This window comes from Lacerta agilis, chromosome 2 (genome assembly GCF_009819535.1).
Source record: "Lacerta agilis isolate rLacAgi1 chromosome 2, rLacAgi1.pri, whole genome shotgun sequence".
In the NCBI taxonomy this organism is placed as follows: domain Eukaryota; kingdom Metazoa; phylum Chordata; class Lepidosauria; order Squamata; family Lacertidae; genus Lacerta; species Lacerta agilis.
The window spans coordinates 119,420,016-119,435,536 of record NC_046313.1 but is presented as its reverse complement, the minus strand read 5'-3'; the positions used below and the strand labels follow the sequence as shown (position 1 = coordinate 119,435,536).

The 15,521-nt window shown below is 52.4% G+C and overlaps 1 protein-coding gene across 1 annotated transcript in view; it reads left to right on the top strand.

Moving 5' to 3' along the window:
* Window positions 1-15,521, top strand: part of COL11A2 (collagen type XI alpha 2 chain) — a 105,757-nt gene that overhangs the window by 33,425 nt on the left and 56,811 nt on the right. Inside the window, exons 7-15 of the mRNA XM_033141780.1 lie at window positions 814-960; window positions 1,436-1,600; window positions 3,640-3,699; window positions 6,502-6,543; window positions 6,686-6,748; window positions 8,729-8,803; window positions 10,026-10,112; window positions 11,252-11,308; window positions 14,086-14,139. Coding sequence (XP_032997671.1) covers window positions 814-960; window positions 1,436-1,600; window positions 3,640-3,699; window positions 6,502-6,543; window positions 6,686-6,748; window positions 8,729-8,803; window positions 10,026-10,112; window positions 11,252-11,308; window positions 14,086-14,139 — 750 coding nt within the window. The remainder of the gene's footprint in view (window positions 1-813; window positions 961-1,435; window positions 1,601-3,639; window positions 3,700-6,501; window positions 6,544-6,685; window positions 6,749-8,728; window positions 8,804-10,025; window positions 10,113-11,251; window positions 11,309-14,085; window positions 14,140-15,521) is intronic.

Genomic DNA, 15,521 nt, shown 5'->3' with positions numbered 1-15,521 from the left:
CTGACCCCTCGTCTGCCTGTGTCTCTGTCCGCGTCTCCCCACCTCCACGTGTCTCTGTGTTAACCGTGCCGCGTCCTGCATGCCGGGCCGTTGGGGGGCAGCAAGAGAAAGCAGCCACGAAACTTCGGAAGGGCTCCCCACCCTCTCTCGGGAGGGGCGGCCGGATTGGGATTTGACTTTCCCTCAACCTCCCGGGGAAACGAGAACCCACATCCGTGCCGGGGGCCCTGTCCTAAGTTCGGACTTCTCTTGCGCTTTTCCTTTCCCCCAAATGGACACCTGCCCCACCCTCCTCAAATTGCTGGCATCCTTGTCCGGCTTGCAGGTGGGGGGGTGAGATTCTGCTCCCCGAGATCCATTTGTCTCCCCGAGGGAAAATGATCCGGGATGAGGAACGCTCCTCGCAGAATTGCTGAGTTGGGCGGGACCCCAAAGGGTCATCCAGACCAACCCACGGCCATCTCCTCCTTCTCCTTCCTCCCGGGACACGAGAGGAGAAGTTTGGATGAACTAACCATGTCTGCATATTTTTTTTTCTCTCCCTCCTTTTCCCTGTCTGGTCTGTTTCCTTTTTCGATCCATCCTCTCCCTCTCCGACTCGTCCGTTCACCCCACAATGTCTCCCCCTCTCTTGGGAATCTTCTCTGCCCCTCCACCAACACATTCTTGCTTTCCTTCCTCAACATGCCAACTCTGCTCCTCCTTCTCCCGTACACACCCGACCCCACACACTGCCATGGTTTCCTCTTCCCCTCCCTGGCTCCTCACCCTTTCCTCCGCTGCTACCACTTTGCTGTACCCCCCCCTCTCAAGGACGTGGGCCTGCTCCCCACAGAGGAGCCCTGGGGGGCCCACGAGTACCTTGACTACACCTCGCCTCCCGAGGCGGAAGAGACGTATTGGGAAGAGGGCCCCACACAGGAGGCGTCCCTACCTGTTGCCTCGTCGCCACGGGGAGAGGTAAATGTGCCTCTAGCACCCGCGTCCTGGCGGGCCAAACTGATACGGAAGGGCGTTTGCTCCCTGTTTGGGTGGGCAATGCAGGACCGGCAAGAGAGGAGCCAGGACTCCTGGGTTCTGCGGGAAGGAGAGCCCGGACGGGCTTGAGGCCCCGGACTCCTGGGTTCTCAGGAAGAGCAGGGTGGATTGACAGGCGAGGGGAAGAGCCCTCTGAGCTGCAGGAGGCCCCCAGCAGGTAGGGCTAGGGAAGACCCCCCCCCGGGCCTGAAATTCTGGAAAGTCAGAAGGCATGATGGGAGTTGTAGTCCCGAGGCAATGGGTGGACCCCTGCAGCAGCTTCCTCTGCCTCCTTGCTGCTCCTCTGGCAGGCTGGTTGGGCAGGAGACCCCCCCAAGAATGACACATGGGTGGGTGGGCACCAGCCCCATTCGCCCCCCTAATGTATCCGTGGGTTCCCCCCCTGCCCGGGGGCCAGGAGGAAGCGCCCAGCCCGCGTCCCGCCGAGGAAGAGACGTTCACCGAAGAGGAGGTCCCCGGCGCAGGGCTGGAGTACGAGTACGCCTATAGGAGCTATGGCGAGGGGGCCGAGCCGTCAGAGCTGGGGCCCGTGCTCTCGGCCGAGACCCCCCACGGCGGAGGCGTAAGTGGGGTGCTGCCCCCTCCTCTGGCGTTCTTTGCCGCGCCTTCCTGTCCTGTTGGGTCCACTTCCTGTTGGTCGTGCTTGTCTGCGATGTCACTTCCTCTTGCCCGGGGTTGGCTGACGGAATGGCTTCGGCCTTGTCCTCTTGCTCTCGTTTCGGTGTTTCACCCGCAACCCGTTTCCGTTTCTTCCTCTTTCGGTTCTCCGCCATGACACTCCTTCTTTCCCGACGGCTTTGGTTTGCGGCTCCTGATGGGCATGGGGCTGTGGATCCGGTTTGCTGATGTCACTTCCTGTTTGAGGATGCCCGTTTCCTGCTGCCTGCGCACCCCTTCCTGTCCTGTTTCGAAGTCACCACTTCCTCCTGCCTTTGCCACAGTTCGCCACAGGGTGGCGGTAGCACTTCCTGTTCTGTTCGCAACCCTTCCCACTTCCTGTGACCCTTCTCTTTGTCTGATGACATCATTTCCTGCTATTGCCAGTTGCTGGGTGTTTTGTCGTGCTGCCTGTTTGGGTCGTTGCCATTTTCTGCCGCACTCTTTTTCCCGAAGTTCCTCTTTAGTTCTTATTTCAAGCTGTCCAGCCATGTGTGCAACTCGCTTCCTGCGATGCCATTTCTCTGTCTGGCAATGTCATTTCCTGTGATGTCGTTTCCTTCCTTGTTGACGTTTTCCTGCAACACCGTCTACATAGAAATGGACTGCCACCCTTTCCTTGGTCGCGGCTGCGGCAGTGGCAGGAGGGAAGCTTCCTCCCTGTCCTGTGATGTCATCACGCGCCCTATGATGTCATCGCACTGCAGGGCCATTTCTGCAGACAGCCTCCCCTTCCCTGGCCTGGTGCAAGCGCTGGAACTCAGTTACCAGTTTGGGGGGGAGGGCCAAAAGCCCCCAAACGGGACACAGTAACTGTCAGTCCACGCTGCCATCTTGGAAGGCAGCCCCTTCCCCTTCTTCCCCACACCTTGGCCCTGAACCTCACACCCCTTTCGACCTCACGCGTTGTGGGATTCAGAGGCTCACTGGTCACAATCAAGCGGTGTATAAATTTTACGAAAGAAAAAAAAGACCCGGGATACATAGAGTTAATTTCTGTCTAAATTTAGAAGGAATAAGGGCAATCCTCCCCACTTTTAATTTTTATTTTATTTTAAAAAAATAGCGAACACGTAGGCTTTTAGCCAGCTAAATTCTACTCAGAGTAGAGCCACTGAAGGGAGCCACATCCATCTCTTCCAGTGGGTTTACTCTTGAGTAGGATGAACCTTGTCTACTACTTAGGCGCCTGAAAAGTGTTCTCCGCCAGAGCTCATCTATTCACCCCTTTCCCACTTTTACTCAAGGCCCTACTCAGACCTTACTACAGATTTACTCTGAGTTTCCTCCAGATGGTTTATTTACGAGGGTGTGTCCCCCCCTTCTTTCTCAGTCCATTTTGACAACAGATCCCTTTTTGTTCGCTTGTGGCTCCGGCCCTAAGCTGTTTGCTTCCATGAAAAACAAACGGCAGCTTGACTCCCCCCTCCTGCCGCACCTTTCGGCGGCAAGCCAGCAATTCCCCCTTCCGGATGAGCGTAGAATCATGGGACCCCCCAGGGTCATCTAGTCCAACCCTCTGCAATGTGGGAACCCCTGTCCTTTCCGGCCCTTTTAGCAGGCGCTCGCCAACATACGCTTGGCTTTAAGTCCAGGTCGCCAAGCTGCCCGCTCCGCAGGGACGGTGGGTGCTGAACTCGGCCTCGAGGCTGTGAGGCCATCGCGAGACCATAGCAGCACCCACCCACCCCTCAGCTCCTAGCTCACTGACCGTGCCATGTTGTGGCCGTCTCCCGGTGGAGGGACGCCACACCCGAGCCCCTCCCCAACTCCCCAATCAGCTGCGCTGCCGGCATGGCAGGGGGTTGGGCTGGAGGGCCCTTGGAGGGCCCTTCCCAGTCGATTGCTTTTCGCACCCAGGGGCTGGGGTTGGTTGTGGTTGACCCCATGGCTCCATCCTGTTGACTGGCCCCCTCTGTGCCGCTACATGTCTGCTTCCCCCAGGCCGTCCGAGGAGCCAGAGGCTACAAAGGAGAGAAGGGAGAGCCGGCCGTCTTCGAACCCGTAAGTTCCTGGAGGGGAAGGGGGTCCTGGCCTGGCCTGGACGGGGGCAGGAGGTGTCATTTCGGACTGTGTGTGTGTGTGTGTGTGAGAGAGAGAAAACCCAGCATTACGGTCGCCATCTTTCAAAAGGTGAACCCCACCCCCCAAAAGTCGCTCAGACGTTTTTGGGGCAAAGTTGCCCAAACTTTCTAGCAAAATCCTCCCGGACCGTTTTGAAAATTTCCGACGGGCGAATCCCGGCTATGTCTGGGATATTCCAGATGTGGGGGGCAGCCCTTCCCAACATCAGCCTGTAACGGAAAAATCCCAGGTGTGGAACTGCCCAGCCACCTGGCCCTTAGGGATAAGCCCACTGGTTTCTGCGGAGTTAAATAAAAGAAGTCCAGCCACTGGAGCAAGGACAAGACAGGGTTTATTGCGCAATAGGTTACAGTCAAACTGCACACCCAGAGCAGCGTTACAAGAACTTTTAAAAACTCCAATCATATCCCAGAATACAGTTTGGAAACATCATTACTACATCATCACTACATCACAAAAGGGAAGGGTTATACATGATTGACATATAGGAAAGACAAGATTAGCATAGGAAACAGAGCAATATCAGGGAGATAGCCCTGGGCCAATGTGAATGGGTGTTAAGTACTGGCCAGGATACCTTGAGCACTTATCTGGGAGAGAACAATGGGATTCCAGCTAAGGGATATTAGCCCAGTGGCTTCCTGAATCACCCAGAGGTTACCTGCTGAGGCATTTCCCTGTGCATGTGGTCTCTCGCCTACTGGATCATGGCAGAGAGATGGGTTCCCTTAAGGGCATCACTCCATACCCCAAATGAGTTTACTCAGGAAGAGACTTTGCTTGGGTGACCCCCCCATAATTTCCGTAACAAGCCGGTCTAGGCAGGCTGCAATGGACTGGATGTTCCAGTTACAGGTGGGTAGCCGTGTTGGTCTGCATAGTCGAAACAAAATAGGAAATTCTTCCCAGTAGCACCTTAGAGACCAACTGAGTTTGTTCTTGGTATGAGCTTTCGTGTGCATGCACACTTCCTCAGATACACAGTGTGCTTTCAGTGTGCATGCACACGAAAGCTCATACCAAGAACAAACTCAGTTGGTCTCTAAGGTGCTACTGGAAAGAATTTCCTGTTTTGTTTGGACTGGATGTGTCCTTGAGGTCCCTTCCATCTCTGCGATTCCGCGACGGGTGAAAATACAGTGGTACCTCCGTTTACAACTATAATCCATTCCGGAGGTCCGGTGGTAAACCAAAACAGGTTGAAGGCACGCTTTTGCCAATGGGGCCTCCCCAAAAAAATAATTGTTCGTAATCCAAAATAAAATGGGTTGTAATCCAAAAAACGTTTGCAAACCGGGACACGCACTTCCGGGTTCTACGTGTTTATAATCCAAAACGTATAGAAACCAGACTGTTCGCAAACCAAGGTACCGCCGTACAAAGGAGCTCGCTTGGAGGTCTCCCAAATCCCGCAATCTCTCTCCGCTTCTAATCTGCACGACCCCCTTCCTCGTTTTGCACAAGTCAAATCTGTTGTGCGCAAGGCCTGGTTTTCACAAAGCCTCGACCCTTGGAAGGAGGCGCGTCCAGCCAAACTCCAGCACCGTAGGTTTCAAGAATTGTTTGAGTTGGGAGGGGACCGCCGAGGGTCATCTAGCCCAACCCCCTGCAGTGCGGGGTCCCTGCCCTGATGCTTTGCCTCCATGAGGTCTAGCGGCTTGCTTCTGCCCCGCCCGGGTCTCTTTTGAGATTGTGGAAAAGGCTGGCCAGACTCCCCGAAGGGAAGCCCAGAAGCCAGTGGGATCTGAGCCGCAACACTCTCTTCCCAGTTTCCAGGGATTATTCAGAGGCGTTTCTGGAAAACGCAACCCACAGTGTCTGATTGGGCTGGTCTTCTCTTGGCGCCATCCAGTAATACATCTTTCGTATCCCTGTAGGTTTTGATTTAATTAATAATATCGGGGAGGTGACCCGTCTAGGGGAGGGGAAACCCTGACCCTAAACCTCCACTGTCCTGTGGAGAAGGAAAGGCTCAGGAGTAAATCCAGAGTGGAGCCCCTAAAACGGCCGTAGAGTTGGATGGGACCCCCAAGGGTCATCCAGTCCAACCCCCTGCAAGGCAGGGCTCCCATTGGCTCTGGTTGTTTCCATTCATTTCATAGGCTGCGTTGAGTGCATAATTGAATGCACCAAACCAGGGTGGAAACGGCTCAGCTTGGAATTGAAAGTAAATATCCGCAAGTATGGGGGGGAGGCTTCCATTTTGCTCCCCCCCCCCGTAACTGCAGTTGTCCCGGAATAACACCCCCTCCAGATAACACCCCCTCCCTGTTCTAGCTTCTTTGCAAGCTCCCAAGGCGGCGGGGGGGGGGGGGGAGAATCTGAGGCCGACGTGAGAGCCCTCGCCAGCAGATCTCGGCAGGATCGGGGCCTCTCGGCTCCTTTCGGGCGGCCTTCACAATTCCCCGGAGAATGGCATTGACCTCTGAGCGGCCGTGCAAGGCAGCCGTCCAACCGGCGGAGCTGCGATGCCCCCCAGAGTTCTCGGTTGTTGTTGTTTTTTTTGCAGCGTTATCGTCTCAGCATAGCGCACTGGGTGTGTGTCGGTGGGGTTGGGGGGGGGGAGAATAGCCGGTGGTGGTGGTGTAAACAATGAGCTCTTTCACGGGCGAGAGCAGAGGGACGGGGCCTGTCCCTCTGCCAAGGCAGGTCTGCGGCTGCTTCCTAACTCCTTTTTTTATTTTTGCGTCTCTGTGTTTGTGCCTCCTTCTCCCTCTGCAGGGGATGCTGGTGGAAGGTCCCCCTGGCCCCGAAGGAGCTCCGGTAAGAGCTGGGGAGAGGCGTGCAAAACCCCGGGGTGGGGGGCGGGGGGGGGTATTAAGGGGGCGAACGAGGCCTCCATGCCATCTCGTGCCCGCTGTCTGGTGGGCAAGGGTCACGGTCTTCTTTTCCTCCTTCCCCACAGGGTATCAGCGGACCACCAGGGACCACGGGACCCCCAGGACCCCCCGGCGATTCCGGGGAGAGGGTAAGGCTGCGACCTGGAGAAGGAGAGGGGAGAGTTAAGGGGCACGAGGCAAACGTCAGCGTCACAGATTGGTTGTATGCAGAGGGGAGGCTGGGAGGAACTAGCTGGGGCACCCCAAAGGGAAGAAGGCTCAGAGCCCAGATATCTGGGGTGGGACAATGATGAGCCGTCGGAGGGAGAAAGCTGTGTCGGAAGCTGAAGAGGCGACAGGGCTTAGTGAGCTGGGGGAGTCTGTGGCAGAGAGAAGTCCAGACTCAGAGGCAGAAGCTGGCTTGAGAGCAGTACATGTGAAAAGGATCTAGGAGTCTTGGTAGATCACAAACTTGACATGCTTGGCCTTGCTTGGCAGGGGGTTGGACTGGATGGCCCTTGGGGTCTCTTCCAATTCCAGGATTCTATGATTCTATGACAGGGCTTAGTGAGCTGGGGGAGTCTGTGTCAGAGAGAAGTCCAGACTCGGAGGCAGAAGCTGACGCTGGAGAGGAAGGGAGGCCAAGAGGCAGAGAGGAGTCAGGCTGGGGAAGAGGCACGGGGGGGGGTGTCTCCCCCTTCTGCTGCAACAATCTCCCTCTGGTTTCCCAGGACCAGAAGAGGCACAGAGTGGGAAGAGCAGAGGCAGACATGAGGGTCACGTCTCTGTTTGCTTGGGGGAATCCCTAGAGAGGGGAGACATAGACGGCTGTGGGGAGGTGGGGACCTTCGGTCTCAGCAACTGATCCATGGGGCAGGAGCTGACTGAGCCGCTCTTCTCATTGGGCCAGGCACCCCCGTTTTTGCTGATAAGGAGCTCACTCCCAACTAGCTGGGGTGATGCACTGCCGGCTGGCTCCTGTTGTTTGGTACCCTGAAGGACGCATCGTTCTCCTTTACGGATTTCCTTTGGGGAAGGGCGTCTGCAAATTATTATTATTATTATTATTATTATTATTATTATTATTATTATTATTTATACCCTGCCCATCTGGCTGGGTTTCCCCAGCCACTCTGGGCGACTTCCTACAGGATATTAAAAACGCAGTACAGTGGTACCTCAGGTTACAGACACTTCAGGTTACAGACTCCACTAACCCAGAATGGACCTCTGGAATGAAGAATGGACCTCTGGAACGAATTAAGTTCTTAACCCGAGGTACCACTGTATAGCAGTTCGAAAGCACGTCAAAAGTGCAAGTAGATAAATAGGTACCGCTCCGACGGGAAGGTAAACAGCGTTTCCGTGCACTGCTCTGGTTTGCTAGAAGTGGCTTAGTCATGCTGGCCACATGACCCGGAAGCTGTACGCCGGCTCCCTCGGGAGATAAGCACCGCAACCCCAGAGTCGTCCGCGACTGGACCTAATGGTCAAGGGACCCTATACCTTTACCTTTAAAATATCAAACGTTAAAAACTTCCCTAAACAGGGCTGCCTTTAGATGTCTTCTAAAAGTCAGATAGTTGTTTCTTTCCTTGACATCTGGTGGGAGGGTATTCCACAGGGCGGGCGCCACCACCGAGAAGGCCCTCTGCCCGGTTCCCTGTAACCTCACTTCTCTGATGGAGGGAACCACCAGAAGGCCCTCGGAGCTGGATCTCAGTGTCCGGGCTGAACGATGGGGGTGGAGACGCTCCTTCAGGTATACTGGGCCTTTGAGGCCGTTTAGGGCTTTAATGCAACGGGGAGTGAGGTGCTCTTCGGGGCAAGGGACCCACGTCCCCTCCGCTGTGTGCTTGCATCTCAGCAATCGGCAAGGGTCAGACACACACAGCGCTCTTTGCTCACGCCCGAGCCCAGATCGAGGCAGCCGGACCTGTTGAAGAGGCCCCTGGTTAGCGCATGGGAGAAGAGGATGCTGGACTAGGTTGGACTGGTTAAACTGGGCTTGGGTCTCCGCGATCCCCTGGCCGATTGTCGACAGTGCGCTTCGTCGTTCGCACACATGTGCAAACGTGCGAGCCGCTCCTTCCCGCCCCAACTCTGCTCTCCCTCCTTCTCCCCAACAGGGCCCCCCAGGACGCCCCGGCATCCCTGGCTCGGATGGATCCCCCGGACCCCCTGGCACTTCCATGATGCTTCCGGTGAGTCGGAATGGCAGAGAGAGGCCGGCCGGTATCAAATTGGGAGGGGTGGCTAATACCCCAGAGGAGAGGATCACACTTCAAAATGACCTTAACAGATTAGAGAACTGGGCCAAAGCAAACAAGATGAATTTTAACAGGGATAAATGTAAAGTACTACACTTGGGCAAAAAAAAATTGAAAGGCACAAATACAGGATGGGTGACACCTGGCTTGAGAGCAGTACATGTGAAAAGGATCTAGGAGTCTTGGTAGACCATAAACTTGACATGAGTCAACAGTGTGATGCAGCAGCTAAAAAAGCCAATGCAATTCTGGGCTGCATCAATAGGAGTATAGCATCTAGATCAAGGGAAGTAATAGTACCACTGTATTCCGCTCTGGTCAGACCTCACCTGGAATACTGTGTCCAGTTCTGGGCACCACAGTTCAAGAAGGATACTGACAAGCTGGAACGTGTCCAGAAGAGGGCAACCAAAATGGTCCAAGGCCTGGAAACGATGCCTTAGGAGGAACGGCTTAGGGAGCTGGGTATGTTTAGCCTGGAGAAGAGAAGGTTAAGGGGTGATATGAGAGCCATGTTCAAATATATCAAAGGATGTCATCTAGAGGAGGGAGAAAGGTTGTTTTCTGCTGCTCCAGAGAAGCGGACACAGAGCAATGGATTCAAACTACAAGAAAGAAGATTCCACCTAAACATTAGGAAGAACTTCCTGACAGTAACAGCTGTTCGGCAGTGGGATTTGCTGCCAAGGAGTGTGGTGGAGTCTCCTTCTTTGGAGGTCTTTAAGCGGAGGCTTGACAGCCATCTGTCAGGAATGCTTGGATGGTGTTTCCTGCTTGGCAGGGGGTTGGACTGGATGGCCCTTGGGGTCTCTTCCAACTCTAGGATTCTATGAGAGGCCGGCCGGTCTCAAGGTCCTAACTAAGCCAGGGGTTGGCATCTAGGATCTTCAGCGATTAATGCGGGGTAGTTCTCAATGATGCTCTGAGCGGCCAATCAGTGCCTTGCGTAGCCAGTTTCTTCAGGGATTGTGGGGTGAGGGGTTGTTGACGTTACGAGCGCTAGCCAATCAGAGCTGTGCACAGCCCAATTCTGCATACGGATGGCTCTCCCCTAAGAAATCTCCTTTCAACTGGGGTTGGGGGAGCTAATGTGTGGATGTGGGGGTGTTTGGGTGCCTCTTGGTGGGACCTCAAATCTGCCTCTTCCCTCCCTCAGTTTCGATTTGGGAGCAGCGGAGGCGGCAAAGGGCCGGTCGTGGCGGCCCAGGAAGCCCAGGCCCAGGCCATCTTGCAGCAAGCCAGGGTGAGTCCGGTTTCAGGGGGGGGGATGAAGATGGAGATGAAGACCCCCCCACACACACACTGTTAACTTCCCCTATTAAAGTCCAGGGAAAGGTGGTCTTCCCTCCCTGGTGTCCCACCCAGATTTCTCAGGGTGTGTCCTTGTCCGACCTCCCATTGCTCTTCCAGGACCCCGAAAGAGGGGCTGTTTTTTGGGGGTGCAATGAGGGACCCTGTGGGGAGGCGGCAGTCTTTGGGACGCCTCAGTTTAGAGGGGAAAAAACGAGGAAGAACCCACAGGGCAGAAGTTTATAAAATACAATATGCCTGGCATAGAGAAAAGATACAGAGAGAGAAAGAAATAAAGATACAGAGAGAGAGAGAGAAGGAAAGAGAGAGAGAGAGAGAAATACAGACAGAGAAAGGAAAATACAGAGAGAGAAAGAGAAGGAAAGAAAAACACAAAAAGAAAGAGAAATAGAAAGACAGAAAGATACAGAGAGAGAAATACACACACAGAGAGAAATACAAAGAGAAAGAAAGAAAAATATACAGAAATACAGAGAAAGAAATATACAAAGAGAGAAATACAAAGAAAAATACGAAGAGAGAGAGAGAGGAAAGAAAAACACACAGAGAGAAATACAGACAGAGAAAGAAAGATACAAAGAGAGAAAGAAATAAAGATACAGAGAGAGAGAGAGAGAGAAGGAAAGAGAGAGGAAAGGAAGTCCTTCTTTGCAGAGTTCAACTGTGGAACTCCTTCCCACCAGAGTCAGGGATGGGGTCACCATCCTGAATGGCTTTAAAAGAGGGTTAGGGTCAGAGAGGAGGAGAGGGCTCAAATCCTGCCTGCCGGTTTCACACTAGGGCATCTGGTTGACCTCTGTGAGCACAGGATGCTGGCCTAGGTGAGAAGGCCCTTTCTTGTGTTTCTGCGGTGCCTCCAGGCCCAGAGGCAGTCTATCTGGATCCCTAGTTTCTTAGGGGCATTGGGCCACTGTGAGAATACAGGATGCTGGATGAGAGGGGGCCCTGGCCTGATCCGGCGAGGCTCTTTCCCTGCTCCTCCCAGGAGCACTCGTGTCCAAACGCTCTTCCAGCGATGGCCTGCTACGAACAACTGAACCTCTCCTCCCTCCCCATTTCTTTCCTCCGCAGCTGGCCTTGCGTGGCCCCCCAGGACCCATGGGCTACACGGGTCGCCCTGGACCCCTGGTGAGTATTTTGCTTGGTGTGTGTGTGTGTGTGTGTGTGGGTTTGGGTTTGTTTCCTGGGTCTCGGAGTAGAAGGACTTGGGTGCCTTTGGAAGCTCACCAAAGAGCCGCCGTCACCCACCTTCCCAGGACGACGGCTCAATAAATGCGGAATCCAATGGCGCTGCGGTGGTTGAGTTTTGGACGAAGAGCTGGAAGGAACCAGAGTTCGAATCCCCCCTCCGTCCGTTGTGAGGAAGAGCAATGGGTGTGGCGGCAATGCAGTCGGAGCAAAAAGCAATTCAGCACCGTGAATTGGGGCCTGGAAATGAAGCTGGCGACCCGGGCGTCTGTTTTTGAAATGGTTTTTTTTTGGTGAGATCTAAAGGGAGCGAGTGAAGTTTTCGAGTCGTCTTCAAGGGCAGTCCCAGACGGAGTGGATTGCAGTAGCTGAGACAACAGCTAATGCTATTCTGGGCTGCATCAACAGAGGTCTAGTGTCCAGATCAAGGGAAGTCATTTGTTGTTCAGTCGTTCAGTCGTGTCCGACTCTTCGTGACCCCATGGACCAGAGCACGCCAGGCACGCCTATCCTTCACTGCCTCCCGCAGTTTGGCCAAACTCATGTTAGTAGCTTCAAGAACACTGTCCAACCATCTCATCCTCTGCCGTCCCCTTCTCCTTGTGCCCTCCATCTTTCCCACCATCAGGGTCTTTTCCAGGGAGTCTTCTCTTCTCATGAGGTGGCCAAAGTACTGGAGCCTCAACTTCAGGATCTGTCCTTCTAGTGAGCACTCAGGGCTGATTTCTTTAAGAATGGATAGGTTTGATCTTCTTGCAGTCCACGGGACTCTCAAGAGTCTCCTCCAGCACCAGAATTCAAAAGCATCAATTCTTCGGCGATCAGCCTTCTTGATGGTCCAGCTCTCACTTCCGTACATTACGACTGGGAAAACCATAGCTTTAACTATACGGACTTTTGTCGGCAAGGTGATGTCTTTGCTTTTTAAGATGCTGTCTAGGTTTGTCATTGCTTTTCTCCCAAGAAGCAGGCGTCTTCTAACTTCGTGACTGCTGTCACCATCTGCAGTGATCATGGAACCCAAGAAAGTGAAATCTCTCACTGCCTCCATTTCTTCCCCTTCTATTTGCCAGGAGGTGATGGGACCAGTGGCCATGATCCTAGTTTTTTTGATACCATATTTTGCGCTCTTCTCTTTCACCCTCATTAAAAGGTTCTTTAATTCCTCCTCACTTTCTGCCATCAAGGTTGTATCATCAGCGTATCTGAGGTTGTTGATATTTTTTCCGGCAATCTTAATTCCGGTTTGGGATTCATCCAGTCCAGCCTTTCGCATGATGAATTCTGCATATAAGTTCTGCATAGTCATAGTGGGAAGTCATAGTCCCACTCTATTCTGCCTTTTTTTGGAGCAAACCTGGAATACTGTGTCCAAGTTCTGGGCACCATAATTTAAGAAGGATGTCGACAAGCTGGAAGGTGTGCAGAGGAGGGCGACCAAGATGATCCAGGGTCTGGAAACCGAGCCTGATGAGGAACGGTTGAAGGAGCTGGGTATGTTTCGCCTGGAAAAGAGGAGACTGAGAGGAGATAGAAGAGCCATCTTCAAATATCTCAAGGGCTGTCTGTCACATGGAAAAGGGAGCGTGCTTGTTTTCTCTTGCTGCAGAGGGTAGGACTCGAACCCATGGCTTCCTGTTACAAGAAAGGAGATTCCAACTAAATATCAGGAAGAACTTTCTGACAGGAAGAGCTGTGTGACAGTGGAAAGGAGGTTGCGGACTCTCCTTCCTTGGAGGCTTTTAAGCAGAGGTTGGACAGCCATCTGTCACGGAATCTCTAGTTGAGATTCCTGCTTTGGAGGGGAGGTTGAGATAGATGACCCTTGGGGGTCCCTTCAAAGTCTGCAATCCTAGGGTTCTATACTCCTGTCTGCAAGTTACCAGACGATGGGCTACATAGAGCAGAGCTTTCCAAACTTCACGTTGGTGAACATTCATCATTTCGCGACACAGTAATTCAGTTTTGCATCATTTCGCGACACAGTAATTTGGTTTTGCATCGTTTCATGACACGGTAATTCGGTTTTGCAGCATTTCATGACACAGTAATTCAGTTTTGCATCATTTCACGACACAGTAATTCAGTTTTGCATCATTTCGCGACACAGTAATTCAGTTTTGCATCATTTCACGACACAGTAATTCGGTTTTGCTTCATTTTGCAACACAGTAATTCAGTTTTGCATCATTTCATGACACAGTAATTCAGTTTTGCATCATTTCATGACACAGTAATTCAGTTTTGCATCATTTCGTGACACAGTAATTCAATTTTGCATCATTTTGCGACACAGTAATTCAACTTTGCATCATTTCGCAACACAATAATTCAGCTTTGCATCATTTCATGACACAGTAATTCAGTTCTGCATCATTTCGCGACACAGTAATTCAGCTTTGCATCATTTTGCGACACAGTAATTCCGTTTTACTAGCAAACCGGAGCTTGGGGAGCATTCGACAGACTCACCGACACACTGCAGCCGAAACACTAGTGTGTCAAGACACACAGTTTGGAAACCTCTGACGCAGAATTCGCCACCTTGAGCTCTTTGGAGGAAAAGGTGGGATACAAACACAGTGAATGAACCAATTTGAATTTGTTAGTTGCTTTATCTTCCCAAGGGCACCCCACAAGGATAAATAATCGCCGTACCGAGCCAGATGAGATGCGCAGCCCTTCAGAGCTAAGAATGTCTTTCCTCTGTCTTCCAGGGCCAACCTGGCAGCAACGGCGTAAAGGGAGAACACGGAGACTTTGGTCCCCAGGTAAGCTGAGATGGGAGCCCCCCTGCCATCGCCCCAGCCTCTCCTCTCCCCCTGCGCCCCCCAAATCCCCCTTTAGCACAACTGCGTCGTCTGACCTTCTGTTCAAACGAATCCCGAAGCGGCTGATAAACAAGACATAACCGGAACATCGCAAGCTCAGCGTGAATCGTACGAGTGAGCTAGGAAATCGTCAGTAAAACAATTGCAAAACCATTTAGAAAACAACTGAAAAAATAAGCCGAACTCACAAGTACGATGTACCGTATTTTTCACTCCATAAGACACACTTTTTTCCTCCTGAAAAGCAAGGGGAAATATCTGTGCGTCTTATGGAGCGAATGGTGGTCCCTGGAGCTGAATTGCCCAGGGGCCAAAAGAGGATCGTGCTTTTTATTTTAGAAAGAGAAAAAGGGGTGTTTAAAGGATCCCGCTCAGCAGCTGATCAGCAAGAGATCAGGAGAGAGATAAGAGTCCCGGCTCTCTTTCAGCCCTGTCCTTCATTGTTGAATGTGCTGCAGAGGGAGGTTGTTTGTTTCCCCAGCGACATGGGACTGGCTGATTAGATTATCTGTCTGGAAACTGTAGAAAGGGCTCCCTTTTCTTTAGAAGCTGCAGAAATGTGAGTTGAACCCCATGAAAACGGAGCTTTTCCTCTTTGCTTTCCCCCTTTGCAAAAGGAGCTTTGCTTTTCCCCCTTTGCAAACAAGCTGCAAAACTTTTAGCTGATCCTCAAAAAAACAGGGCTTTTCCCTTTCAAAAAAGCAGCAAAACTTTTAGCTGATCCTCAAAAAACCCAGGGCTTTTCCCTTTGCAAAAAAGCTGCAAAACTTTTAGCTGATCCTCAAAAAACCGGGGCTTTTCCCTGTGCAAAAAAAGCTGCAAAACTTTTAGCTGATCCTCAAAAAACCAGGGCTTTTCCCTTTGCAAAAAAGCTGCAAAGGTTTTAGCTGATCCTCAAAAAAACAGGGCTTTTCCCTTTGCAAAAAAGCTGCAAAACTTTTAGCTGATCCTAAAAAAAAACAGGGCTTTTAGAGGAGGAAAACCAGAAAAATATTTTTTTTTCTAGTTTCCTCCTCTAAAAACGAGGTGCGCCCTATGAAGCGAAAAATACGGTAAGCTGTGTTTTATCGGACTCTCCTTCCTTGGAGGTTTCGAAGCAGAGGTTGGATGGCCATCTGTCAGGGATGCTTGAGCTGAGATTCCTGCATTGCAGGGGGGCTGGACTAGATGACTGTTGGGGGTCCCTTCCGACGCTACGATTCGATGGCTCACGTACACCCGGAGGACCTGCAGCTGAGCTGGACTTTTACGTATTCGTTACCGAGTCCAAGCCGCGTCCTTGCAACAAGGGATATCGGACTCTCCGAGTGTCCATATTTTCC